This window comes from Meriones unguiculatus, chromosome 16 (genome assembly GCF_030254825.1).
Source record: "Meriones unguiculatus strain TT.TT164.6M chromosome 16, Bangor_MerUng_6.1, whole genome shotgun sequence".
NCBI classification, from domain to species: domain Eukaryota; kingdom Metazoa; phylum Chordata; class Mammalia; order Rodentia; family Muridae; genus Meriones; species Meriones unguiculatus.
The window spans coordinates 29,241,386-29,268,812 of NC_083363.1; the positions used below are offsets into that span (position 1 = coordinate 29,241,386).

The 27,427-nt window shown below is 51.0% G+C and overlaps 1 protein-coding gene across 1 annotated transcript in view; it reads right to left on the minus strand.

The window, feature by feature from the left end:
* Positions 1 to 6,719: 6,719 nt before the first annotated feature.
* Ptk7 (protein tyrosine kinase 7 (inactive)) overlaps positions 6,720 to 27,427 on the minus strand; it is a 61,092-nt gene continuing 40,384 nt past the window's right edge. Inside the window, exons 6-20 of the mRNA XM_021640183.2 lie at positions 26,557 to 26,705; positions 26,067 to 26,333; positions 21,546 to 21,679; positions 21,272 to 21,407; positions 21,039 to 21,158; positions 18,645 to 18,794; positions 18,369 to 18,519; positions 18,142 to 18,269; positions 16,324 to 16,527; positions 15,436 to 15,588; positions 14,555 to 14,787; positions 13,630 to 13,710; positions 10,358 to 10,509; positions 8,408 to 8,586; positions 6,720 to 7,746 (exon numbers count right to left, since the gene is read on the minus strand). Coding sequence (XP_021495858.1) covers positions 7,586 to 7,746; positions 8,408 to 8,586; positions 10,358 to 10,509; positions 13,630 to 13,710; positions 14,555 to 14,787; positions 15,436 to 15,588; positions 16,324 to 16,527; positions 18,142 to 18,269; positions 18,369 to 18,519; positions 18,645 to 18,794; positions 21,039 to 21,158; positions 21,272 to 21,407; positions 21,546 to 21,679; positions 26,067 to 26,333; positions 26,557 to 26,705 — 2,398 coding nt within the window. The 3' untranslated portion in view covers positions 6,720 to 7,585. The remainder of the gene's footprint in view (positions 7,747 to 8,407; positions 8,587 to 10,357; positions 10,510 to 13,629; positions 13,711 to 14,554; positions 14,788 to 15,435; positions 15,589 to 16,323; positions 16,528 to 18,141; positions 18,270 to 18,368; positions 18,520 to 18,644; positions 18,795 to 21,038; positions 21,159 to 21,271; positions 21,408 to 21,545; positions 21,680 to 26,066; positions 26,334 to 26,556; positions 26,706 to 27,427) is intronic.

Sequence of the window (27,427 nt, forward strand, 5' to 3'; positions counted from 1 at the left end):
AAATGCCTCCATGAGCTCCAGTTCTGAGGCATTTTCTTAATCAGTGATTGATGGGGCCCATGGTGGGCGGGGCCATCCCTGAGCGGGTGCTCCTGGGTCCTATAAGAAAGCAGGCTGGGCAAGCCAGGAGAGCAATCCAGTGAGCAGCACCCCACCATGGCCACCCCCCCCATCAGCCGCTGCCTCCCGCCCCCTGCCCTCCTTGACCCCTGCCCTGACTTCCTTTGGTGATGAACGGCAATGTGGAAGTGTTGAGCTGAATACATCTTTCCCTCCTCAGCTTGCAAAGTTTTGGTTGTAGTGTTTCTTCACAGCAATAAAAACCTTAATACAGGCCCCCATCCCTCGGGTTCTGAATACAGGTTTAAAGGGGGTGGGGCAGGAAGAAAGCCACAGTAGTCGTCTGTGGCTAGTTACCAGGACCTACCTGTGGCAGGTCAGCCCATCCACGGACGGACCTCCTGGTGTGCTTAATGAAATGGGTTTCCTGTGGTGAAGACAAAGTGATTGGTTCCTTGTACTTGTAGGGACATGACTCTTGGAACAGATAAGCTGGCCGGATGTGGTGGATCATGCCTGCGACACTCAGGAGGCCAGAACAGGATCACTAAAAGGATAACCACTGGTCCAAAGGCTAGCCTTGGTAATAAGCACTACACATACACACAGATTAAGGACTGAGCTGAAAGCATGAAGCTCTGAGTTCAAATCCCAGAACTCATGTCACAAAAGCTGGCTATGGTGGCACACGCTTCAGTGCTAGGAGTGGACAGGCACACACACACACACACACACACACACACACACACCCCGCTCACTCAGGCTACTGCTACTTGGCAGTCTCCATTTGAGTGAGAGACCATCTCTTTTTTTTTTTTTTTTAAGATTTATTTATTTATTCTTTATACAGTATTCTGTCTGCATGTACACCTGCATGCCAGAAGAGGGCACCAGATCTCATTATAGATGGTTGTAAGGCACTGTGTGGTTGCTGAGAATTGAACTCAGAACCTCTGGAAGAGCAGCCGGTGCTCTTAACCTCTGAGCCATCTCTCCAGCCCCGAGAGACCATCTCTTAACAAAGAAAGTCTGAGCTGGTGACACGGCTCAGTGGGTAAAGGCACTTACTCCAAGCCTGATGACCTAAGTTCAACCCCTGGGACCAGAATGGTGGAAGGAAAGAACCAGCTCTGGCAAGTTGTCGTCTGTACTCGAATACACACTGTAGTGTGTGTGCACCCAGACATATACACAACTAAAATATAATAGAAAGATTTAAATAGAAACACCCGGGCCTGGCAGTTGGTTCCAGCACCCAGGAGGCAGAGACAGGCGGATCTGTGAGTTCGAGGCCAGCATGGTCTATGGAGTAAGTTCTAGGACAGCCAAAGCCACACAAGAGAGACTCTGTCTCAAATAAATAAATAAATAAATAAAACGTGGTGGACAGGCTCTGAGGAATGACAGTCAAGGCCATATCCTACGGCCTCCACACTTGACTCATAGGTAAACAAAAACCAGGTTAAGCATCAAAGTCTCAGGCTGTATTGAACTTATTGTTGAACTGTATTATCACAGGCTGGTATTGAACTTACTATGTGGCTGATGATGACTTTGAACATGTGCTTACGCTGGAGTAAATGGACTGGAACCACCGCACCCAGTTTAAGTATTGTTGCATAACACTTCTATACGGGCTGGGTGTGGTGGAGCATGCCTGTAATCTCAGCACTCGAGAGGCAGAGGCTCACCAGTCGCTGGGAGTTCCGGGCCAGCCAGGGCTACGCAGTGAGACCCTTTCTCAAAACACACGCAAACTCGAGCAAAAATTAAAAAAATCACCAACCACACCCCTGCCTGTAATCCCAGGACTGGGGGAGGCAGAAGCAGGTGGATCGCTGTGAGTTCAAGGCTAGCCTGGTCTACAAAAGTGAGTCCAAGACAGCCAAGGCTACACAGAGAAACCCTGTCTCAAAATAAAATAAAATAAAATAAAAGAATTAGAAAAAAAGAAAAACCAGCAACCACTTGTTTGCGTTATATATAGACTGAGACATAAAAGAGTACCATTTTAGACATCAAAAGGATGGAAAATTGGTTTTATCTGCTTTATGTTTGCACTGGGTAACAATGTTCGTTGCCTTGCTCACTATGAGTCACAGTCCAAAAATGTGAGAAATACTTATCAAGAGATTTGAATAGAGTATGTACATACATGTACCAACACATGTACTGTAGGGTTAGTCACTAAATCTCTGAAGTAATCCGATCTGAAATCCACAGCCCGGTGGTGTCACCCCCACATAGCTTCCGGAGAATTCTGAGCCCTCTACCAAGAGGCACAGGACCGTACCTCCATCACATCCACTGAGGGAGGGATCTAGGAAGAGCACAACCCTGTCCTGGGCTTCCTCCCAAGGAACTGCTTTGTCTGCTGGTCTGCTGTGTTGTGCCATAGCCTTCTTAGGATGACGTCATTCACATTGCCCTTTGTCACCACAGGAAGTCAGGGAGAGACTCAAGCCGAGACTGTTCCAGGTAACTGCAGGTTCAGGAGCCAAAGCCCAATGATGAGGCTAGAATCAAAGTGGGAATCACGGGCTGGAGAGATTGCCCCATGGTCAAGAGCGCTGGCTGCATCTTGGAGAGAATCCGGGTTTGGTTCGCAGCACCCACACGGCAGCTCACAGCCATCTGTCACTGCAGTCACGGGGCAAGCCCTCTTCGGGTCTCTGTAAGCATCAGGCACACACGTGATACACAGACAAACATGACAGGCATAACACACATGTACACACAAAAAAAATACTTTTTTTTTAATGTGTTCATAGGGGTGGGAGATATCATAAAGTCTGGAGAGTACTTGCCGAGCCAGGACCAACCACATTAACCAGGCACAGTGGTAAATGCCAGTGGGTAAGGTCAGGCTTCCAGAGGAGGAAGCAAGAGCAGTAGAAAACAGTTCAAGGTTATCCTTGGCTACATAGTGAGCTAGAGGCCAGCGGCCAGCATGGATCATAGGAGTCCTTGAACTAACAACAGCATGCTTTATTTGGATGCTGTAACATCTGTGTTTTTAAAATCGCATTGCTTATTACATTTGTTCCTCTGTGTGTGTTCACCTGTACATGCATACACATTATATATGCAGGGGTTGGCCCCACATGGTGCCTCCCAGTTCCAAGAGAGATTCAATGGTCTCTTTTGGCTTCATCAGGCACCAGGCACAGACAGATACACATACAGACAAAACACCCATCCACTAAATAAATGAAAAAAAAAAAATTTAAATGCCAGTCTTGGACTGGAAAGGGCTCAGTGGTTAAAAGTACTCACTGTCCTTCCGGAGTATCTGATATGGGTTCCCAGTGCCCATTTCGGGGGGTGGTCAGGACTACCTCCAAGGAATTCAGTGCCCTCTTCAGGAGGCTGTGGGTACCTGCATTTACAGGTGCAGACACATACAATTTTAAAAAGTAAATCTTCTCTTTTCTTTTTTATTTCATGTGCATTAGTGTTTTGCCTGCATGTGTCTGTGAAAGGGGGTTGGGTCTTCTGGAACTGAAGTTACAGACAGTGATGAGCAGCCGTGTGGGTGCTGAGTATTGAACCTAGATCCACTGGAAGAGCAGTCAGTGGTCCTAACTGCTGAGCCATACTTCCAGCCCGATCAAAGTAATCTTTAAAAATTATTGTCTCGGGGCTTGAAGAGACAGCTCAGAAGAGCACACTGGCTGCTCTTTCAGAGGACCCAGGTTCAATTCCCAGCACCCACATGGCAGCTCACATCCACCTGTAACTGCAGTTCCAGAGGGATCCAATGCCATCTGTGGCCTCTGAGAGCCCTGAACACGTGTGGTACACAGACATACAAGCAGGCCAAATACCCATATACAAAAATAAAGTGCCTGTAATTCCAGCACTTGGTGACTGGAGCAGGGGGTGAGAGGGGGGAATGGTGGGGCGCAGGCAGGAGGCAAGTGAACCTGTGTGAGTTTTTGAGGCCAGCCCGATCTACACAGCATCTTCTAGGACAGCCAAAACTACATGACAGAGAAAAAGATTGCGACAACATCCTTCATGCGGAAGTACAGGGTCTTAGATGTGACGGCAGGTTAGTGGGGACTGAAAGGAAATCATGAGCCAATGTGTCCAGAACATTTCTGGAAAGCGATGCTGCAGACACTAACAGTGCTCAGCTCTAGAGTAGGTTTGGGACAAAAAAAGTACCTTATCATTTATATAGGTCCCTGCCACTGGACGTTTTCCACAATCAGAATTACACTCTTACATATTTTTTTTTTCTCTTACACTCAAGCAAAACGCAAGAAGCAGGGCAGAGGTAAGTTAAAAGGATTTCGATGCTGCCTGCACAGAAAACCAGGCTGCGTCAAGATTTTTGAATTGTGCACGGCGGCACATGCTTGCCATCCCAGCACTTGGGAGGTAGAGGCAAGACAATCAGGATGTGTTCAGAATTAACCTCAGCTATGTGCTGAGTTCAAGACCATTCTCAGACCATACTCGAGACCTTGTCACACACAAACTAATACTACTAAATACATTTTTAGAGCCGGGCGCAATGGCGCACGCCTGTAATCCCAGCACTTGGGAGGCAGAGGCAGGCGGATCTCTGTAAATTCGAGGCCAGCCTGGTCTACAAATTGAGGCCAGAACAAAAAAGGCTACACAGAAAAACCCTGTCTCAAAAAAACAAAACAGAAACAAACAAACAAAAAAAAATTAAATAAGGTTGACTCTCTTAACAGTGATACCTTAGGAAAGTTAGTGAAGAGAGCTACCCTCAGATTCAGTCCAAACAGGTAGAGGGAAGGAACATCAAGTAGAAAATGGGTGAAGCAGAGGCTGGGTAAGAAGATCCAATAGGCTACTTTGTTTGTTTGTTTGTTTGTTTTCAGAGACTGGGTTTCTCTGTGTAGCTTTTGCTGTCCTGGAACTCCATAGATCAGGCTGGCCTCGAACTTAGAGATCTGCCTGCCTCTGCCTCTCAAGTACTGGGACTGAAGTCATGTGCCACCACTGCCCAGCTTGGGCTACCTTTTTTTACGTAGCTGAAGATGGCCTTGAACCATTTTGTCCTTTTTTTTTTTTTAATTGAAAAGACTAGCTTTTATTATTTTGTTTATGGTTGCTTTTCATGCTTGTATGCCTGTGTTCTGTGTATGCCTGGTACCCACATAGGCCAGATACAGTGGAACTGGAGTTACAGTCATAAACTGCCAGTCGGATACTTGGGAATTGACCCTGAGTAGCCAGCGTGTGCTCTTAGTGGCTGAGACATGTGTCCCTCCATCCTGATCCTCCTGCCTCTACCTCCTGGGTTCCAAGACTACAGGACTATACCTCTATGCCTGGTTTATGGCTATGGATCAAATTTAGGACTTCATGTATGCCAGGTAAGTACTCTTTATTTGTTTGTTTGTTTTTTAGAGAGACTGGCTGTGTAGCTCAGGCTGGCCTGGAGCTCACAATCCTCTAGCATCTGCCTCCTGAGGCACTTTCGTATGTGTGCGTATATATACATTAAATATTTGCGTATATTTGTTTTGCATGAATGTGTATGTGTACCATGTATATATACATAGATTATATATTATATATTTGTGCTTTGCACGAGTGTATTTATGTGTCTATATGTGTGCACCTGATACCGGAGGACGGGAGAAGGGGGGGTCTAATACCCTGGAACTGATTTAGGGGTGCATGTGAGCGCCATGTGGGTGCTGGGAACTGAATCTGGAACCTCCGTAAGAGCAACAAAGGGGGGCTCTTAACCATTGAGCCATTTCCCAGCTTGTTTGGCGGGGGTGGGAATGGGGTGGGATGCTTTGAGACAGGGTTTCTCTGTGTGTAGCCCTGGCTGTCCTAGACTAGCTTTGTAGACCAGACCAGCTTCTAACTCACAGAGATCCCCCTGTCTCTGCCTCTCAAGTGTGAGAACTAAAGGTGTGCACCATCACCCAGCTCATTTTTTTGTGTTCTCCAAGATTTATTTTTATTTCATGTGTGTGTTCTACCTGCACTATGTAAGTGTGTTTCCTGGTGTCCACTTTTGGCCCACTGGTGCCAAAAGGGGGTGGTTAGATTCCCTGGAGCTAGAGTTACAGTCAGTTGTAAACCTCCACTTATGTGGGTCCTGGAAGCTGAAGCCCAGGTCCTCTGCAAGAGCAGCCAGTGCTTAGACTAAGCCATTTCTCCAGCTCCTGGTCTTTCTAGTTTAATTGATTTTTTAATAAATTACAGTTTATTCACTTTGTATCCCTCATTTCCTCCCAATCCTCATCTCCTCCCACGCCCCTCTCCAAGTCCACTGAGAGGGGAGGTCCTCCTCCCTTTCCCTCTGATCCTAGCCTATCAGGTCTCATCAGGACTGGCTTCATTGTCTTCCTCTGTGGCCTGGTAGGGCTGCTCTCCCATCAGGGGGAGCCTTTCTAGTTTTAAACGGACTCAGTGCCTGAATATATCAGTGACCCCTTTTCTGGTCCTTCATGTCTATGAAACTTCTACACTCCCAGCCAGCGAACAGTAGGCGGCTCTCACGCAGGTAGAAACATTATGAACCATCTGAGAACTGGGGAGCAGGACCAATATCTGCTGGACAGTCCTGTCCCAGCCCTGCTAGCTGTCACGAAGTCACATTGTCCCTTCCGATCAGCAAAGAGATGGAAACAAAGAGCATCATTCACCGACAATGGCAGTGAAGAGTCTCACAAACAGGCTGTAAAAAAGGCTTCTTTATTGAGAGCAGCGAGTGTAAAAAAAAAAAAAAACAAAAAAAAACAAAACGAAACAAAACAAAACATGAAACAAACAAACGGTAACAACAACAACAATAGAAGTATGAGGCCCCCAATTCCTCTAGAGCCCACCCATACCTCCCTGTGCCCGCCCACCCCACGCTGCAAATTACATACAAAAGCCGCCCGTGGTGCATACAAAAAGGGCGGGTTATATAAGTTTCCAAAGCTCCTGAACACTTCTTCATCTGCCAGGCACTTAGGGTGAGGAAAGGAGACTGGGGTCTGGGTTGGTGTGCACAAGCCTGTGGTGAGGAAGACTTAACCTCTGTGTCCTCCACAAGCCGTCACACCCTCCCCTCCAGGTGGGACCTGTTGGTCCTGTGTGCCCAGAGTTAGCCTAGAACTTGAGTAGATTTGCGTATTAAAGAACTCCCCCAAACCTAGCTCAGCTCCAGCCCTGCCCTCCCCAGGCAACACCGGCAGATGAGTGGCAGAACTGGACCCGGCCAAAAGAAGTCTCAGGCCAGAAATCGGGGTTACCTGAGGTACCCATACTGTCCCTGATAAGGGAAGGGGTGGCAAAGAAAAAAAATGCCCAGCCAAAAGTCTTAGTCACCCGGCCTGGGTTATGAATCAGCCTCCCCAATGGCTGGGGCAAAGAGAAACACCTAGGCACTGCCAGCCCTCGGCAACGCCTGCTGTGCTTGGGCAGGAACCCCAGGGCCAAGGAGGACAGGGCTATCTTGCCCAACATGCTGCAGGCTCTCCTCAGGAGGTGCTCTTCCCTGTCCGCGGCGTCCTGAGGCACAGCCTGCAAGGCTCGCTCACTGCTTGCTGTCGGCGGGGCTGTCTCCCAGGGTGTTGGCGATCTCACTGAAGGAGGGCCGGTCCTTGGGGTTCAGGGCCCAGCAGCGCTGCATCAGCCGGTAGAGCCTGGAGGGGCAGCCTTCGGGCTGCGGAAGCCGGGCCTTTCCAGCCTGCAAGTCTGCGGTGGGGCAGACAGTGGGTGGAGTTAGCACGAATGTTTAGTGACTTGTCCACGCCTGCTGGAGCACGCAGTGCTCACAGCACTCCAGGATGGCTCTGCTCCAGGGAGTGCTGCTGGTCAGTGATGGGTGGGCCCCACATCTTAAGGCATATGGCGGGGATAACCCTGCTCCCCAGTTCACTCGGTAGGAAGGGTCCCTGCTGGAGCTGAGGCAACTGTGATATTATCCAGTGTGAAGAGATTCCAATAAATTAATTCCGTGTTTTGCAGAACTAGGGGTGGAACCCAGGGCTTCTCATATGCTGGCCAAGGGTTCTATCATTTCCCTACACAACCTGAGCCTGCTTTCCAGTATTTAAAAAAATCACTTATTTATTGATATGTGTGTGTGTGCACAGTCTGTGAGAACTGTTCTCTCCTAACTTGAGGGCTGAACTCAGGTCATCAGGCCTGATGGCAAGTACCCCTCCCTGCTGAGCGACCTTCCTGGCCTGCGTTCACGTATTTTTAATAGCTGGAGAGGTCCCATCTTCATGACTCCTAAGGACCAGCCCTGACAGGGGAGGTGGGCTCAGTAACCCTGGGCCTGCAGGCGGAGGCGGGATGGGAAAGGTGGGTGTTACATCTAGACCCCTCCCCCGGGAACACAGCGGCTTACCTGCCAGCACCTCGTCATCAGCCTGCCCACCATGCGGCATTTCTCCATGAGTGAACACCTCCCACATCAGCACACCAAAGGCCCAGACGTCGGACTTGGTGGAGAAGTCACCTTCCAGGACAGCCTCTGGGGACATCCAACGCAGGGGTACCCAGGCCTGGCGGAAGTGGTAGTACTCACTGCAATGGAGAAGCAACACGGGGGGGGGGGGGGTCACAGGGGGCCCAGGGCTGGGAGGCCAGCCTCATCTCAAGCTGGGACTCCCACGGCTGGGTCCCACCTTTTCCAAAGCTCACAGCACTCAGCGATGTGTATGCTGTATGCTGGGTCAGCTCTGGATGTGGAGCCATCTGAGTGACGGCTTAACAGCTCCATTAGGAGGAGCTGGAGGGCTGAGGCGGCATTGGTTAGGAGCACTGGCTGCAATTCCCCAGGTCCTGGGTTCGATTTCCAGCACCTGCACAGTAGTTTACAACCTTTGTGACTACATTGCTAGGGGCATGAACTCTCTCTTCTGGCCTCTGTGGACACTAGGTACCGCACATACACGTAGGTAAGACACCCATCCACGTAAAATAATAAATGAAACAATGAATGAATGAATGAATACATAGATATTCCATTGGGAAGGATGCTGGAGAGATGGCTCCAGAGGTTAAGAGCACTGCTACTCTTCCAGAGGGCCTGGGTTCTGTTTCCAGCACTCAGATGGTGACTTACAACCACCTTTAACTCTGATAAGCTCTTTTAAAACTGTGTCAGGCACTAGGCAGGCACATGGTATAAATGTACACACACACACACACACACGTGTGTGTGTGTTGGCAAACACTCATAAAACAAAACAAGTAAATCTAAATAAAAAAAAAAAAACAAGCAGAAAAACAAAACCGAGGCCTGGGGATACAAATTTGAAATCCCAGCTATTTGGAAGGCTAAGGCAGAGGAATCATGAGTTCAAGGCTTCCTTAAGCTAGAGTGAGGTTAATGCCAGTTGGAGAAACTCGGCAAAATCCTGTTTCAAATTTTTAAAAATTGTTGGGGCTGGATGTGAGACCTTGGGTTTGATCCCAACACTGCTAAAATAAATGAGTAAATAAATAACGAAAATACGAGTAGAAATTAAAAAGTAGAAAAAGGTTTTATTAGTCATCAAGTATGAGCAATAGTAGGACCAAAGCAATAGTCGGGCAAATTGGGGTGAGCTGAAACTGGGGAGACTGGGTACTCCCACAAGGGGGCATATATAGGCAACCTAGAACATGAGCTTAAAGGCTCAGGCTTCGGAGTAATAGTTCCCGAATTCAAAACCTCACAGAGGGAGCCAATGCCACATGCACAGCTATGACACATGCAGCAGCTATACAAATTCTCTCTCTGGGGGTGCAGACCTGCAGTCTCAGCACTCAGGGAGACAAATGCACGCCGATCTCTGTGAGTTCAAGGGCAGCCTGATCTACAAAGCGAGTCCAGAACAGCCAAGGCTACGCAGGGAAACCCAGCCTCGAAAAACAAAAACAAAAAAATCTCTCTCTCACTGATCCCTAAACCCAAACCAGCTCCAGGTTTATAATATTGGGTTGTTTTTTGAGTTTTTTTCGTCTTTTAGTTTTACAAAACAGGGTTTCTCTGTGTAGCCCTGGCTGTCCTGGGACTCGCTCTGTAGACCAGGCTGGCCTTGAAGTCAAAAGATCCATTTGTCTCTGTCTCCCCAAGTGTTGGGACTAAGGGTGTGCCCACCACCTGGCTTGTAACATTTTTTTAATCACTACAGATAATCCATAGAACTTGGGAACACTTCTGGGCACCTGTTGTGCCTTTCGAAAGGGAATGGTTAGGCTCCTCTGACCAGCCCTCCCCAACCCCCCTTTCGGCTGAGCTGCATCTGCCCTCTGTCCCCACCTCCCCCGGAAGGGAAGGGAGGCTCACGCTCCCCCCAGGCCCCTCTACCTGTTGTACACATCCTTGCTGAGGCCCAGTGCTGACACCTTCACCTGCCTCTGGGCACTGACCAGGCAGTTTCGAGCGGCCAAGTCCTTGTGCACAAAGCGGTTGTTGGACAAGTGCTCCATGCCCAGGGCCACCTGGGTACACAGGGCCACCTGGTGAGGGAGAGCAGCCTGTGAGAACAGCCCAGCGCTGGAGATTTAGAGGACCACCCGTAACACAACCCTTGTCTGTATTACTCCACGTGCCCCTGGAGTGCTACTTCGGAAACCCCGAACACAACAGCCTCAGCTGCCTTCTCCAGAAAATGGGATAAAGCACCTGCTTCATTAGGTTGATCAAAGGTTTAATGAAGTGAGATTAAGGGGCTGTGGAGATGGCTTGGTGGGTGTTTGCTTTGCAGGCATGAGGACTGAGTTTGGATCTCCGGAAGCCAGGTGAAGAGCCAACTGGGCCATCCAATCAGTGAGTTCAGTGAGAGACCCTGTCTCAAAAAATAAGGGTAGATGGATCTGGCCTTTAACCCCAGTACTCAAGAAAGAGAGGCAGAACAACACATCAATCAAATCCCCCTGGAGTTATAGGCAGTCGGTTGTGATGACACTCAATGTCCTCAGTGCTGAGAACCAAACTGGCAAAGGCTGGTGGATGTCTAGGCTTGCCTCAAGAGTTCAAGGCCAGCGTGGCCTACAGAGAAAGTTCCAAGACAGCCAAGGCTAAACAGAGGGGAGGGGAAAAGGCAGACTCCAAGGGAGCCAAAAATTGTAAAAAAACTGTTCTTGGAGAAGGGGTCACCACCACAGGTGGTCCATGCTAAAGAATAAAGTCACAGCACTATGACAGTACTTGCAAGACCCCTGATTTCGGGCTGGTGGGATGGCTCAGCAGGTAAAGGCACTTGCCACCATGCCTGACGACCTGAGTTTGAGATCTGGAATGTACACAGTGGAAGGAGAGAACCAACTTCTTCAAGCTATCCTCTGACCTCTGTATGCATGTGTGCATGCACAAAGACACGGACACATACATACAGAAATACCAGTCAATACAGGTTTAAAAAAAAACAAAAAGATGCAGGGCTAGAGAAATGGCTCAGGGGTTCAGAGCACTGGCTGCTCTTGCAGAGGATCTGGGCTCAGTTTCCAGCACCTGTGTGGTGGCTCACAAGTGTCCATAACTCCAGGTCCAGGGGACCCGACAGTCTTCTTCTTGCCTCCACAGGTACCAGGCATGTATGCAGTACAAATAAATACATGGAGACAAAACGGCCATACACATAAGATAAAGTTTAAAAGAAAAGGAAGGCGCATGCTCCTATCACTTCTATCGCCTCTTTTAAATGGTGGAAGCAAATAGTAGGAGACACAGGGACCCTTAGAGCACCCTACAAGGAAAAGGCTGTGGGCGCGGGTCAGCAGTAGAGCGCCTGCTGAAAAGAATGAAATTTCCTTGCGCCATCAAGAGGCTTCAGAAGACAGAAACACTGCCACTCGAGGCTGAAGATCTGAATGAGATCCCAGGAGCCTGAGGCGGAGGAGAGCCTGGCAAGTGTGGGCCACACTCTCACCAACACACAATAACTACTACTAATGACAAACTTCTGAACATTGTAATTAAACGCACACGTGTCACAGAAAAGGGAGGCGCTCCCTTCAACCTGGGGAAATCGCTGGACAGGTAAATGGAGATGCCATCCACCACGGAATACAACCATGGAGTAATGAAAGTAAGATGGCGGCTGGTGAGATGGCTCTTGGGCAAAGGCAAGCCTGAGGGCTTGGAGCCCTCCTAAAGGTGGAAGGACAGAACTGATTCCACAAAGTTGTCCTGATCTCCAAACGCATACAAATACTAATAAAGTTTTTTTTTTTAATTCCCCTCAGACTAGCCTGACCTTCACAATACAGTTTACATTCATTGTCTTCAAAGTCTTGCAGTGTTTACGTCATAGTCTTTAGAGTGCTAAGCTCTCAGGTATGAGCCACCACACCTGGCTAAATCAGAATTTTTTTCATTTTCAAGATTTTTAATTGTGTGTCTGTCTGTGCACGGGACTCTCTATTGATGTCTGTGCATGGATCTGTGTGTGTGTTTGTGTGTGGCTCTCTTTGTATGTCTGCCAGTCTGTGCCTGGGTCTGGGTTAGAGTGCTGGAGCCTGTGGAGGTTGAAGGCCTCAGATCTCTGGAGCTACAGGAGGTTGTGAGTCACCTGACTGGGGTGCTGGGAACTGAATCTTTGTCCTCAGGAAGGGCAGTGAGCTCCCTTAACCTTACAGCCACACTTTCCAGCCCTATGTCTGGACCTCCAGAAGCAGTTCTCCTGCCTGATCCGAGCGCCTTTCTTGGAGGGTGAGGAACCCAGTTTCTGAAAACTTCCTCATGGAACTAAAGATCAGATGAAAAGCATGCAAGACAGTGTGTGTGCAGCAAAGTGGTGCTGGCTCTCAAAGCACCTCCAGGACACAATAGAGGCTACCAACTTCCTCTCAGTCTGTCTTGTTCTCTCGTTTGGTTTCTGGACTCAGGGTCTCCGTATATAGCACAGGCTGGCCTCAAACTCATTATGTACCCCAGACTCAATTTGGCCTCATGGTCACCCTTGCCACAAATGGAATACAGGCGCAGAACACCACTATCAACCTGCCTCTGTCCCTGTCCCAGCCACTTACCTTGATCCTCTGTCCTGAAGCCATCTCCTTCCTGCCATTCAACTACTTCCTGTCCTTGAGACCTGAATGCAAATGGCTTTCTCCACCAGGAAACCTTCTTTGTTAACCACAGCTGCCTGGCTACCTAAGGGCCTGGATGTCCTCCACATCTCTTACTGATGCCTCCCACTCACTTCCCGTGTGGCTCATGCCTCGGGTCCTTCAGCCTAGGCTGTGTAGTCTCCACACACCAGTTAAAGAAACTTGTTCAAGGCCATGCCCAGCCCAGCAGCCCCTGGACTTGGGGTGCTTGCTGCTGCCTTTGCTCAGAGCCACAGGCATGCGGGCATTTGCTCTCACAGAAGCAAGGGCCGGAGCAGCTGCCTTCTCTGTGAAGCCAACGTGACGATACCAAGCTACTTGCAGGCTATAGAACTGGGAAAAGTCACTTAATCTCTCTAAGCCTCAGTTTCTTGGTCTATGAAATGGGGCCAGGAACAGACTTCAGGGGCCTGCTGCGTACTTACATAAGGCCTGGCTCTAAAGCAGACATGAGAAACGGAAGCTTGACTGTGCCCTTGCTGGCAGCCTATTCTGAGGGAGTACCCCACCGTTTCGTGATCTTACCTTCTGTTTGGTGCTGAGGGGCTGTGACTTCAATTTTTCATCCTTGTTCTTGGAAATCCTCAGGAACTGTTTGAGGTCTCCCTGAGGGGAAGGGCCAAACGCCTGTGAGTGGGCTCTGAAACATGAGCCCAAATCAGCACTGCTCTCAAGAGTCCCTGCTAGGAGACAGTGAAGCCCTGACCCAACTGTGCACCCAGTCCTCAACCAGGTCGGCACAGTTCACTGGGATATGAGAAAGACCATATGGAACATGACCTCTCAACTGTCGTTCCTACTCTCTAAGAGTCTCTGCCTTACACACACACACCCCACGAGCAGAAAAACACACAATGCTCAGAAGCACACTGAGGACATCTCCTCCCCTGACGCTCACAACAGCTGTGCAAGGACCAAAGGCACCAGCACTCAGCAAGGATGGGGAAGGCAGGGGTGAGCGTAGGAAGGATAACCCGGTGGACGGGCTGGCACCTGAGCCAGGAGAAGAAGTGGGTGAGGGGGGAAGAGGGGAGGCGAAAGGAGAGAAAAGACAGGGAGGGAGGGAAGAAGGTGGGAGGGAAGGAGAAAGGGAGGGAGAGGCAGGAAGGGAGGGCCAGCCAGGTTCTGACAAGCTTGCTCTCATGCAGTGACAAGCCCAGAGACAGAAAACAATAACAAAGCAAAGAAAACCAGTTGGCAGGGAGAACCTGAAGGCCATCCAGGCAGAGCGTGGAGTGAGAAGCCCCGGAACTTAGGACTGATCTCCGGAAAGACAGGAGAAACTGAACGTAGGGAAAGGCAAAGTGGGTACTGGGGAGCCAGGACGGCAGGTAGCAGGAGGCAGGCCTTGTCTGGGATCACAGAAAGCCAAGACCTCTGTATGTCCTAACCCCAAGAACCCTTCTCCCCCGGCACACGGCCCCATCCATGTCCCTACTCCGTAACATACCAGGTCCACATATTCCAGAACCATGTAGTGGGGCTCGGCCTCGCGGCACAGCCCCAGAAGCCGCACCACGTTGGCATGGTTCAGCTTCCCGAACATCTCGAACTCCCTCCGGAAGTCCAGCTGCTGCTGCTCGTCCTTGCTCTGCAGGCTCTTCACCAGCACCAGCGTCTCCGCCACGCCTTCCTCTAAGCCCTGCGCCTTGGCGAGGAACACCTCCCCAAACTCGCTTTTCCCTGTGGGCACAGCTCCATGTTGGCAGAGGAAGCCACGGAAGGGGGAGAGACGCAACCGCGGCCTCTCTCATACAGCACGAGGCTCTGCTGCGCCCGACCCATTTAGGCAGTGAGCCATGTCTCCAGCCCCAAAAGTTCTGATATGCCTTAAAAAAAAAAAAATTCAGTACAAATCTGTAACTTCTCAAATTTGTTCGCTGGGGGGAAAAATAAACTAACTTTAGTTCTTTTTTTAAAAGAACCACTTTCATGACGCATCAAGAAAATAATACTAGGGGACTGGAGAGATGGCTCAGCGGTTAAGAGCACAGGCTGCTCTTCCGGAGGTCCCGAGTTCAATTCCCAGCAACCACGTGGTGACTCACAACCATCTATAATAGAGCATAGATGTTTGTGGGACAGACATACACAGTACTCATATACATAAATGAGTAAATTAAAAGAAAGAAAGAAAGAAAGAAAGAAAGAAAGAAAGAAAGAAAGAAAATAGTACTATAGATAGGCTACAGAAATGATGCCGTGTGAGTGGCAGCTGTGACAACCTGAAGCCTGCCATCTCTAATATCTTAGATTTGGGGGAACATCAGAACCACCTCAGGACCACTGTCCTGCAGCAAAGCGGGGGCAGCTGTAGGCAAGGCCACATACCCAGCGTGGTGATGGGCTGCAGGTTGGCCCGAGGGAAATGCATTTTATCACCCGTGCTGTGGCGCTTGGTTGCTGTGGGGCCAGAGCTCAAACTGGTCAAAGCCACTTCTTCCTGGATCTCTGCTGATGGCTGTCCATTCTGTAAAGGCCCACCTGGGAACAAGGGGTCAGATGAATATCCTGGTTATCCTGGTTACCACAAAGAGCTCAGTCCCCATGTCCTGTGGTGTGTTGTATCCCCTGTCTTCATCTGCCCCCTCCACCCCTTGCTTTCTGACAACTTGAGTCCAATAATACACAAGAGGGCTATTCCCACAGACAAAACTGGTGGGGCTTGAGCGCTGGTTGGGCCAGGCCTTAGGGGGTGTCTGTATATTGATGCAGGTGAGGGGGTATGAAATGAGCTTGCTGTGGGCTGTAATCTCAATCACTGGGCCTGAATGCCATATTCACACAAGTTGGTTTTCATTCAACCCTTTGTGTATAAACGGGAGATCAATGAGTAGGGCCAAATGCTGTTCCAGAATGCCCAAAGCGAGTGGAGACCCAGCAATGCCCACAGGGTGCTCCCAGTGGTGGGAGGGGTCGGGGAAAAGATGGACGGACAGAGCCGCCCCCGGTGTAACTACTGAAAAGATGTATAACTGACGCATGTATATGCATAGATAGCAATTGTATCTGTGCCTTAGTGTTGGGAGAAAAGGCTGGCCCAAGAGTCTCTCCTGAGGCAGTCCCGAGCCAGGCAGCTCAGAAGCGAAGGCCCTGAGAATGGGTCAGCCCCAGCGCCAGGCCCCTCTCTCCAGCAGCATTTGCTCCCTTCCTCCACAGCTGCCACGGGAGGGCGCTCTGCCCCCACGCTGGCCCACTCCCCTTAGAAGGGGACCTCACCATTGAGGCACTCCATCTCTGGCTCCTCGCCTTCCGGCTGCTTCTGCAACCGTTTGGCTTTACACCGCTTCTTGCAGTAGAACATGAGGCCCAGCACGGCGATGATATAGGCTACAGCAGCGCCCACTGACAGCCCGATGGTCTGGATCATCTTGTACGGGGGAGGGCTGCCTGGGCCCTCTGCGTCCTCCATCACTGGCTTGTCTGACAGACACATGGAGAGGTCAGGACAGGGGCTACGCAAGCAAACCAGACCCTGCTTCTCTACCACGTCTCCCCAGTGACAACTTCTGGACACTTGAAGACCTCCACATGCTGTGGAGACCGACTGAGCTAACCCTGGACAGGAACACTGGGAGGCGTCTGGTTATCACTCAGCTCATTGCTGGTCCACCGGCTTTCAGTGGCCCAGGAGACCAAGGTCCCATAAGTCACTGCGTGAACTTCAGCTTCAACCAAGAGCTCCCACACTCCCATTTTCTATTAGATATGTTACTAGGAAAACACTTCTGCTGAATGGAGAAGTTTGTGAACTTTCTTCCCCTTTAGTTCCTCTCGTCTGCAGCCACAGCCACAACTTCTCAGAAGGAAAGAGACGGCTAGGGCAGGTCTGGCCTGGGCTGTCATCATCATCTCTGGTCCTTGCATCCTGACCTGGCTCCCTCTTCGCCTATTCCAATTGCAATAGCTTGGAGGTTTTGTTTTTTCTTTTCTTTGAGACAATGTCTCACTCTGTAGCCCACTAACTCTGGAATTCACTAACCCTGACTGGCCTTGAACTCATGGCAATCCTCCTGTCTCTGCCTCCAAGATCCAGGATTGCAAGAATGAACTGCCGTGCCTGGTTTATAAGATTGAACCTTTTGTTTTGTTTTTTTTTTTGTTTTGTTTTTCGAGACAGGGTTTCTCTGTGTAGCCTTGGCTGTCCTGGACTCATTTTGTAGACCAGGCTGGTCTCAAACTCATAGTGATCCACCTGCCTCTGCCTCCCTGAGTGCTGGGAATGCATACATGCGCCTGGCCTTGAGCCCTTTTTTTAAAAATTCGTGTATTACATGTGCCCCTGTGTTGTATGTGCCCGTGAGTGCAGGTGCCATCGGAGGTCAGAGGTCTTCAGTCACGTGGAGCTGGAGTGGGGGTGGCTGTGGGCCGCCTGATGTTGTGTGCTGCGAACAGAACTTGGGTCCTCCGAATGAACATTAAGTGCTCTTAACCTCTCTAAGCCGTCTCTCCTCTCCATCCCTAAGCGTGATCTTGGGTGTTTCCCTCCTAAAGGTCGATGGGTTGAAGCCGACTCACTAGCCTACGACACTACTGGGCAGTGGTAGGACCTTCGGAAAGAGGCACCGAGTAGAGGAAAGCTAGGTCGCGGCTGGGGCGTGCCCTTGCAGGGGAAATGAGGCCTAGACCATTCCTTTCTCTCTTTTGCCTTCCACTCAACACACGATAAAGGCCACGTCCCCTGCCGCATGCTCTGTGCCGCCGCCACGTGCTATGTTGCCACAGACAAGCAACAGGGCTCTACGTAGCCCCGGGCGGAAGCGTCTGAGACCGTGAGCCAAAACAAATCTACTCTCTTTGTAAGTGCACAAGGGAAGGACGCATCTTGGGAGACAGCTCAGCATCCCCAAGCCACCCAGGTACACACACCTTCGCTGTAGAACGCAGCCAAGCGACATTCCAGCCGGGAGCCCTGGACGGTGACGCCATACCAAAGAGAACGCCCCTAGGTGGCTCCCAGTTTGACAGGGTACCAGCACACACAGACAAGAAAGAATTCTACACCTCCCACACGGGGCACCCTTTCTAGGCCCATACCCACGACCAAGAGCGGAGCCTCCGTGTGCCTGATGTTACAGCTGTTGCCGGCGATGCAGGTGTAGGAGCCCGAGTCCTCCGGGGCAACGTCATGGATGACCAGGGAGCCGTTCTGGAAGATGTGCATCCTGGGAAGATGTGCCCAGGTCAGCAACGCTCACCTGGGCCAGCCCCTGGGGAGCCGCCATCGGCAGGAAAGGTCAAGGCTGGCTGGGAGGATGCCCTACCTGGGTCCTAGCTTGGTGGGATCCAGGATTCGGTCTTTGCCTTTCCACTGAATAAGAGGCTTGGGGTCCCCCTGGGCCTCGCACCGCAGCAACGCCGTGTGGCCCTGGTACACAGTCGTGCGCTCTGGTTCCACTTTGAAGGTGATGAAAACTGGACAGGAAGAGACCAGAGAGGACCGGGGAGTAGCGAGCAATGCGACTGTCAGAACACAAGACGTTACTCCCCAGACCCCACCGCCACCAGACTCTGGCTCCCGAGCTCTGCCACAGCCGCACCTGCCACCGTGAGCTGGACGTGGGCACGGATCTGGCCCTGTGGCTCGTTGGACGCGATGCAAGTGTAGTTGCCAGCATCGTCTCGGGTCACGCGGGCGAAATGCAGGGTCCCGGCATTGTCTGTCACCCACTCAGGGAGGCTGCTTCCATCTGCAGAGATAACCAAGGGGGATTGTGAGATGGGCTGGAATTACATGGATGGCTGACAAGGCCCTGGGTTACTCCTCTCTACCCCACACAAGCCACCTTACTTGTAACATTTGTGACTGTGAGTAACACTTTTTTTTTTTTAAAGGGGAATGAAATTTAGCTTATTTATAGTTTTAAGATCTATTTGTTTATTAAGTATACAATGTTCTGTCTGTATGTGCATCTGCACGCCAGAAGAGGGCACCAGATCTCATTATAGATGGTTGTGAGCCACCATGTGGGTGCTGAAAACTGAACTCAGGACTTCTGGAAGAGCAGCCAGTGCTCTTAACCTCTGAGCCAACACTCCAGCCCAAGTAACACGGACGAGTCCAAACCCAAAGCCCCCTGTTAGTTACTCACCCCCGCCCCCCTGTTTCCCAGTCTCACCTCTTACAGATGGACAACAGTTCATTTGTGACAGACTAGACTTCTGAGCAGGCCAAGGCCTTGTCTCATCTTACTGCCTGTTATTCCTCATTCCTAGAACCAAGTCATTCCTGACACCCCATTCTAGATGCAGCTGGATCCCCTAGTCTTTCCGGAAGAGGCAGTCCCCTGCAGAAGCTGCAAACCCACCCTCCCTCCCACGGCTGGCACAGATGTGAAACTGTGAGAACAGTTTGGCAGCTCATTTAGGTGGTTATAAAAATGTGCATATCCTAGATATATAAAATTCTACTTCTGGGATTCTTTCCCAAAGGAAACAAACCTAAATCCAGAAAAATAAACCCCACTAACGTCGGGATTAGAGATGCAGTAGAGCAATAAAAAGGAGAGGATAACAATCCAAGTCTCTGACACTTGTAAAGGGTAATTTTGAGAATCCAATTATGAGATTGTTACAACAGTGGAGACTGCTATTATATACAATATATAAAGACAAAGGAGAAATGATTAATAGTGTTAAGCTGAAAACCACTAAGTGCTGGGTGTGGAGGGCCGCTTTAGTCCCAGAACTCAGGAGGCAGAGGCAGGAGGATCTATGTTTGAGGGCAGCCTGGTCTACAAGGACAGCAAGTTCCACGTCAGCCAGGGCTACACAGTGAGACCTTGCTTCAAAAAAGAAACAGCGGGGGAGGGGAGCTGGAGAGATGGCACAGTAGTTAAGAGCACAGGCCGCTCTTCCAGGTCTCGGGTTGGACTCTTAGCATCCATAAAATCCACATGGCGGCTCACAGCCTTCTCTAACTCCTGCAGCATCAGTCCCACTGGTCCTACTGGCCTCCAAGGCACTGCACTCACACAGCACACAAACACACAGGGAGAAGACCCCCACACACACAAATAAGAGAAAATAAAACAACAAAAGCCACATAAGCCCTGGGCACGGTGGTACTTGTTAATCCCAGCACTCAGGAGGCAGAGGCAGGCGGATGCCTGTGAGTTTGAGGGCAGCCTGGTCTACATAGTGAGACTGTCTCAAAAACAAAAAACAAAATGGTCAGGTGTACTGGGACATGCCTATAATCACAGGACTTGGGAAGCTGAGGCAGAATGACCCTAAGGTCAAGGTCATCCTGGGCTGCATTAATTAGTTAATTAATAAAAAAATAAATGATAAGTTTGAAAAAGGACCAGGGAAAGTAGCTCGATGGAGGCAGCTTGTCTAGCATACGTAAGGTCACAGGTTTGACCCCCCACGACTCTACTAATTCAAATAAACAAAATAAGTATGCCTTTGCTCAGGAAGTATAATAAGTCAAAGCTGTATATATAATAAAGCCATTATGCAAGGGTAAAAGATTCAGATGCTGGGTATGGTGGTGCACGTCTTTAATCCCAGTGCTTGGGACCGCAGAGGCAGGCAGATCTCTAGAGTTCGAGGCCAGCCTGGTCTACAAAGGGCGTTCATGATAGTCAAGGCTGCACAGACAGACGTAAAGATGAGGGAGCTGATGTACACCCCTGAAACAATGTTCGTCAAGGAATCCATGCTACTTTGGTGCTGGTGAAGAGGGGGTCTGGACAGCATTGCCTTGATAGGCCACCCACAAGCTGCCTGGAGTGGCCATCTCTGCTGACCAGTGCTGTCCTCGTGACCCCTCTGGGTTTACAGTTTTCCCTTCTCTCCTAGGACTGTATCAATCAATCCTGCATTTCCGGTCCATCCCTCCCCACACACAGTTCCTGGTGCATGCTGGGTAACCCTGTCCCTCATACACACACACATATATGCCCTAACCTGTGTTACCCGGTACCTACCTGCCCGTACCCACTTAACGGTGGGCTTCTCCCGGCCAGTGGCCGAGCAGGGCACGGTAGCCTCCTTATCAAACTCCATGCACTGCTGTGGCTGCGGCGGTGGCGTGAACTTGAGTTTCTCTGGTTCAGTGGGGAAGGAGAGGAGAAATCACTGAGACCGGAAGAGAGGCCAGGCCATCACCTTCCCTGCCACTCCCGGTCAAACCAGGCACTCTCCCGACATGCCGACTCACCCAGCACCTGGACACGGGCCTGGGCCTCGATGCTACCAGCTGGGGTGCTGCTCACGCACCGGTACAGCGTCCCGTCATATACCTCCACGCTGTTGATGCGTAAGGTCCCATTCTTGGAAACCTCGAACCGCGAGTCCTGCGGGACACAGACGTGAGCAGGAAGGGGCTAGTGCCGTCTCCCTGAGGGCGGCCTCCGGGGAAAGAGAGCTCCAGGGGTGTGCACTGGGGAAGGCCGTGGGAAACTCCCGTCCACCGGAAGGCCAGCCTTTCTCACCTCTGAGATAAGCATTTGGTTCCTGTACCAGATGACAGTGGGCTTAGGTGTGGCCTGTGTCAGGCAGTGCAGGTAGCCAGGTTTGCCCTCTTCCAGCTGGCTGTCTTGGGGCTTCTTTAGCCATGTGGGCACAGCTAGAGGGACAAGGAGAAACGGATAAAGCTGAACAACAGGTCTCCAAAACCAAACGTGTCAATCACAGAGCATTCAGACACTGGCACTCCTGCATTCGGAACCCCCAGGGCTGCTGGGGTGACATCCAAAGGCCTTTCCAACATCTTCATTTCATCCACAGTAAACACCCAAGGTGCACTCCTCTACCGTGGTCCAGCTTGGAAAAGCTAAGGTCAAGGAAGTAATGGCAACTGCCATTACAGAGGTTGGGCAGCCGTGCTACGTAAGACTCCACCGCCAGGGGCTGGGCCCGGGCCTGAGGTGAAGAGCACTGGCTGCTCGGCCAAAGATTCCATTCCTAGAACCCACATGGTGGCTCACAACCACCTGTGACTCCACTTCTAGGGAACACAACACCCTCTTCTGCCTCCACAGAGCCCAGGCACGCATACGGTGCACAAACATACACGCAGAAAACACACTCTTACACATAAATCAAATTAAACAAACATGTCACCACCCTGGTTCTTTTTCACATTACATCATAACGGGCCAGAGTTAGTGTTATAGTTTGAATGTGAAATGTCCCCCACGGAGCCAGCAGTCATGGCACATGCCTTTAATCCCAGCACTCGGGAGGCAGAGGCAGGTGGATCTTTGTGAGTTCAAGGCCAGCCTGGTCTACAGCATGAGTTCCAGGGCAGCCAGGACTACGCAGGGAAACCCTGTCTCGGAGGTGGAGGGGAGTGTCCCCCATACATAGGCTAAAGTGTTGTGAGCTTGATTCCCAGGTGGTGTGGCACTATTTTGGAAGAGGGTAGAACCTTCAGTGGAAGCTGGGACCTAGCTGGAACACATGATCACTGAGGGTCTCCTTCAAAGTCACGGATGCCTTTGACGAACAGGTCTTGTTCCCAAACCCTTCCTCCTTGAACACTTCTCTGCTTCCTGGTCATGATGAGATGAGCAACCTCTGTCTCAGGCTCCTGCTACCCCAATGTCCTGCCTCCCCTCAGACCCAAAGCAGTGGATCCAACAGAGCACAGAGCAAAACCTTTGAAGTCATGAGCCGAACAGAAATCCTTCCCTTTCTACGTCACTCAGACATCCGTCATGGCGTGACTGATGCACTCAGTTTCATTTTAGCTAAATTAACTTTATAAATAATCTCCTCTATCATCTGAACAGATAACCCCATGTCCTTGACTCATGACACCTCCCCACGGCAAGCCAACTGTCTACTGGCATTTCCGAATGGATAGCCAGAAAATTATACTCATTTCCCTCCAAAAACTGCAACCCAGCACTCTCTATTTCAGCAAGGAACGCTGTTTTCCAGCCAAATGTAGGAGCCAGGAGTTCAGTCTTGACTTACTGTCCCGAGGCTATCTCTTTTATTCTACACCAATCCTTCTTATTTAAGCTCTGAAATTGAACCTGAATTTAACCAACTCTCACGTCCACCAGTATCACCCCTGTTCAGGCTCACTCAATACTCCCAGGGAATACACTGTTTCTTTGGTTTGTTTGTACATAAGGTCTCACTCTGCAGCCCTGGCTGTCCTAGGACTCTCTGTGTGGATCAGGCTGATCTTGAACGCACAGAGAGCCACCTGCTGTCTGGAGTTCAAGTGCCAGGTTTAAAGACATGCACCGCTATGCCTTATTCATACCACTACTCTTATTTGTACTATAAAAAAATAAAAAAAGAGAAGTTTTTTATTCCCAGCACTCGGGAAGAAGAAGCAATCAGATCTCAGATCTCTGAATTCAAGTCTGACCTCCATGGTGAGCTCCAGGCCAGGCAGGCCTATACAGCATACATGCAGAAGTCAAAGACGACCTGCTAGAGCCAGTCTCTCCTTTCACCACGTGGGTCCCAGGGACTGAACTCAGGTTGTCAGACTCGGTGGCAAGCACCCAGCCCACCACCTGACCAGCCCCGATTAAATGTTCTGGTCTTCTCGGCACAGCCAGATTGGTCTGAAAGGCCAGTCTTCCACCTGCGAGCCTCTCGGACTTTCCACCCGCCCTGGTGGGGCCGAGCGTCTACAGTGGCAGACAGCCCTCCCAGCCCTTTCAGTTTTTTTTAACGTGACAGCCACACATTCTCCGTCAAGAGGCAGTTCATCCCTCTCCTTCCTGGACAGCTGGGTGGCCTGACACTCGCCTTGCCTTCTAGAACACACGCTCACCCTCTTGGAATCCAGTTTCTATGTGAGGAAACCTGGCCTTCCCAGACACGTGATGGAGACTATCAGAGACCAGCTGGGCGCTGGATGTGAGTTAACCGGCTGGCCCTCCGACAGCGCTGTGGCGTTCATAAGCCCTCAGAGGAGAATCCCACCACAAAAACCTAGGCATGTCCACGGCCATTCCGAGCTACCGGGGCTGAGCAGCGCTTGCTATGAGATGGTGCGTAAGTGACTTACGTATGGGCTCACGTCCTCACTGCTCTCCTCTCAGGTCAACCTCGGCCATTCTCACCAGCATTGTATTCAAAGGAAACCCCGTGGCCTCCTGTCTCCCAATTCCCTGTTATTTTTCTACGTTAGTTGTACTTCAACCTGAAGTTATGTATTTAGGGGGCCGTGGCTCAGTGACTAAGAGTGCTTGTTGCTCTTCCAGGGGATCTAGGTTCTGTTCCCAACACCCACACGGCAGCCTATCACCAGCAGGAACTCCCTGGGAGGGGACCCCGTGCTCCCTTCTCGCCTCCGTGGACACCAGGCTTGCACTCAGACACTCAGGCAAAACACTCTCACACATAAAATAAAGTTATTGAAATTCTGTGATTGCTCACCAAATTGTTTTTCACACTTGTTTTGTCTCTCCTGCTAGCCAGAATTTAAGCTTCAAGGGGTGTGTGGAGTGTGCGTCTCTGCTTTGCTTACTGCCACATTCCCAGGGCTGGGGACCGTGCCCGGTCATGGAGGGGTCACACAGCAAGTCTTTGCTGCCCGGGCAAAGTCTCAGAACTCAACATCCTCTGCCTCTACACTCTCTGGCTCCACACCTGACCTAGCGCGGCTCGCCTCCGATTTCCCAGGTCTCCTCAGAGAGTACCCAGCACAGCTCTGTCACCGCGTAGTGAGCAACCAGGGCCAGCAGGTCCCAAATACGAACATGCATTAGCACGAGCTCCTGAATTCTGAGTGTCCCAGAGGACCCCCAACAAAGCAGAGGACCCACAGACCCTGACTAAGGCTGGCTGCATGGCTCACACTTGTCTACACGTTAATACCCAAGCACACTGGGCACCAGCCAGCTGTGGGCTGTGGCCTGTCACCCAAGCCAGGTGCCCAAGTGCAAAACGTTACGCCCTCTGAGATGTCAGTATTTTTTATTTTGAAATAGGGTTTCCTATAGCTGAGAATGTCCTTGGACATCCGATCCTCCCGGTTCCACCTCCTGAGTGCCCGGCTTCCCAGCTTATGTGGCACCAGGGAGCACGCCCAGGGCTTTGTGCATGGCAGACAAGTCCTCCACCAGCTGATCTACATCCCTAGCCTGACTTCATTATCTTTACAGGAAGAATATCCCCAAAATGTCTCATTTTTTTTTTTTAAATTTAAGGTGTATTTATTTTACATTTCGTAGTGTTTTGCCTTCAGGTATGTATGTGGCCTGGTAGCTGTGGAGGTCACAGGAAGGTACCAGAGCCTGTGGAACTAGGAGTTGCAGAGTTGTGAGCCACTACCTGGGTGCTGGGAACTGAGGCTAGATCCTCTGCAAGGGCAGCAAGTGCTCTTCACTGCTGAGCCAGCCCTCCGACCACAGTAATGTTTCTTTAAGGAGCCGGCAAAGCACAACAAACAAAAACAAAGAGAAAGAGAAGGCGGCTAGAGAGATGCGGCATAAGCTTGTGGACCTAGCCTGGAGTGCCAGGACCCACGTGAGGGAGGTCCAGGTGCAGTGGCGTGCAAGTCCAGCTCCGAGTGGCAGAGACAGAAGGAAGGGTCCACGGAACAGGATGGGCAGCAAGATCTGGGCTTAGGGAGAGGAAGGTTCCCAACACCGACCACACCCACAAGTGACCACACACACACACACACACACACACACACACACACACACACACACAGACATGAGAAAGAGAGAGGGAGCTCTTTCATCTCTAACGCTTGACAGAGCTGCTGTAGCTCAGGGAGCATGACCCCAGGGTTACACTGGAGACGGCGGGCAGTCTACCAGACAGCGTTCTCCTCTGCGGTGAGGGGACCACTTTCGTGAGAGGGCCGTGTTTACTTCCCCTGATATACCTCTCCCTCTGGCCCGGGCTCACCACTGTCAGGTGACCCATCCCCCCAAGGCTACAGAGCCTCGGTGTACACCAGAGAAGCTTCTAACCCTTACACCCAAACCCCAAGGCCTCCTAGGCTCACCCCCCACAGGAAAAGTACTCACTGGCCACGGTGATGTTGACATCCTGTCGCCGCTGGCCGGCGAGGTTGGCCGCGTGGCAGGTGTAGACGCCAGCATCGCTCTCGGCGATACTGGCAAAAACGAGCTCAAGGCCCTTCTGGTAGACCTTGCCATGGGCAGGGAGACGGACTCCACCATGTTCCCACCACACGCTGGGGGTAGGCACACCCTGGGGGGCTGGGCAGGCGACACGCTCCTCCCCGCCAGCTATGAACACCCGAGGCTCCAGGGGCAGCATGTCTTCAATCTCTGCAAGGACACGAGAGGAAGGTAACTTGCTTGGTTGCCTCGGGCATCTGGGTATGGGATATTTTCCAGGAAGTCCAGGCTCCCTCCAACCACAATCCCGCCTCTCTGCATCTCCTCCTTTCGCCCAGCATCCTCTTCCTGTCTCTGTCCTCTGAGACGCTAGCTAAGCCAAAGAAGGGTCCCAAAGCCCCAGGAGCCACCAACATCGGCTACAGAGACCCACCTGCCAGGTGGAGCGTGGCTTGCAGGACGATGGGCGGGCCCCTCTGTCCCTGGCCAATGCAACGGTAGACTCCTGCATTCCGTGGCCGGACCTGGGTCAGCAGCAGAGAGCCATTGGCGAACACCACAGCTCTGCGGAGGTGAGGGGGACTGCGGAAGGAAGAGAGCGCTGTCTGGAAGAGGCGGCCCTAGCACGCAGCGGAATTTCAGGTTGCAAGGGTCTGTGTTATGAGAAGGGGGAGTTACGCCCCTGCATGTGTGCACGAGCGTGCGAGAGTGTGGGTGTCGGTATGTACCTTTCCTTTCTTGTTTTAAATTTTATTTTTATTTTATGTCTATGTGCGTTTGCCAGGGCGGATATATTTTCACCACGCACAAGCGTCATGTCAGCAGAGGCCAGAGAAGGTGTCAGAGAACTCTAGAACTGGAGTTGCAGACAGTTATGAGCTGCCATGAGGGTGCCTGGAACCAACCCAGATGCTCCACGAGAGCAGTAAGGGCTTGTAATAACTGAGGCATCTTTGCCGCTCCTCTTCTCTTTTCTCCCCCGCAACAGGGTCTCACTATGTTCTCCTGGCCGGCCTCGAACTCACCAAGATCCTCATCTCTCTGCCTACTGAATCCGGGATTAAAGCTGTGCGCCTTCACATTGGTAGCCCCATTCCTTCCTTTCTTTCTTTTTTTAAATTTATTTTTTTATAAATATATTTTATGTTTTTCAAGACAGGGCTTCTCCGGGTAGCCCTGGCTGTCCTGGAATTTGCTCGGGCTGCTCGGGCTGGCCTCGAACTCACAGAGATCTGCCTGCTTCTGCCTCTCAAGTGCTGGGATTAAAAATGTGCACCAGCACCGCCCAGCTCTTTGTTTTTTGT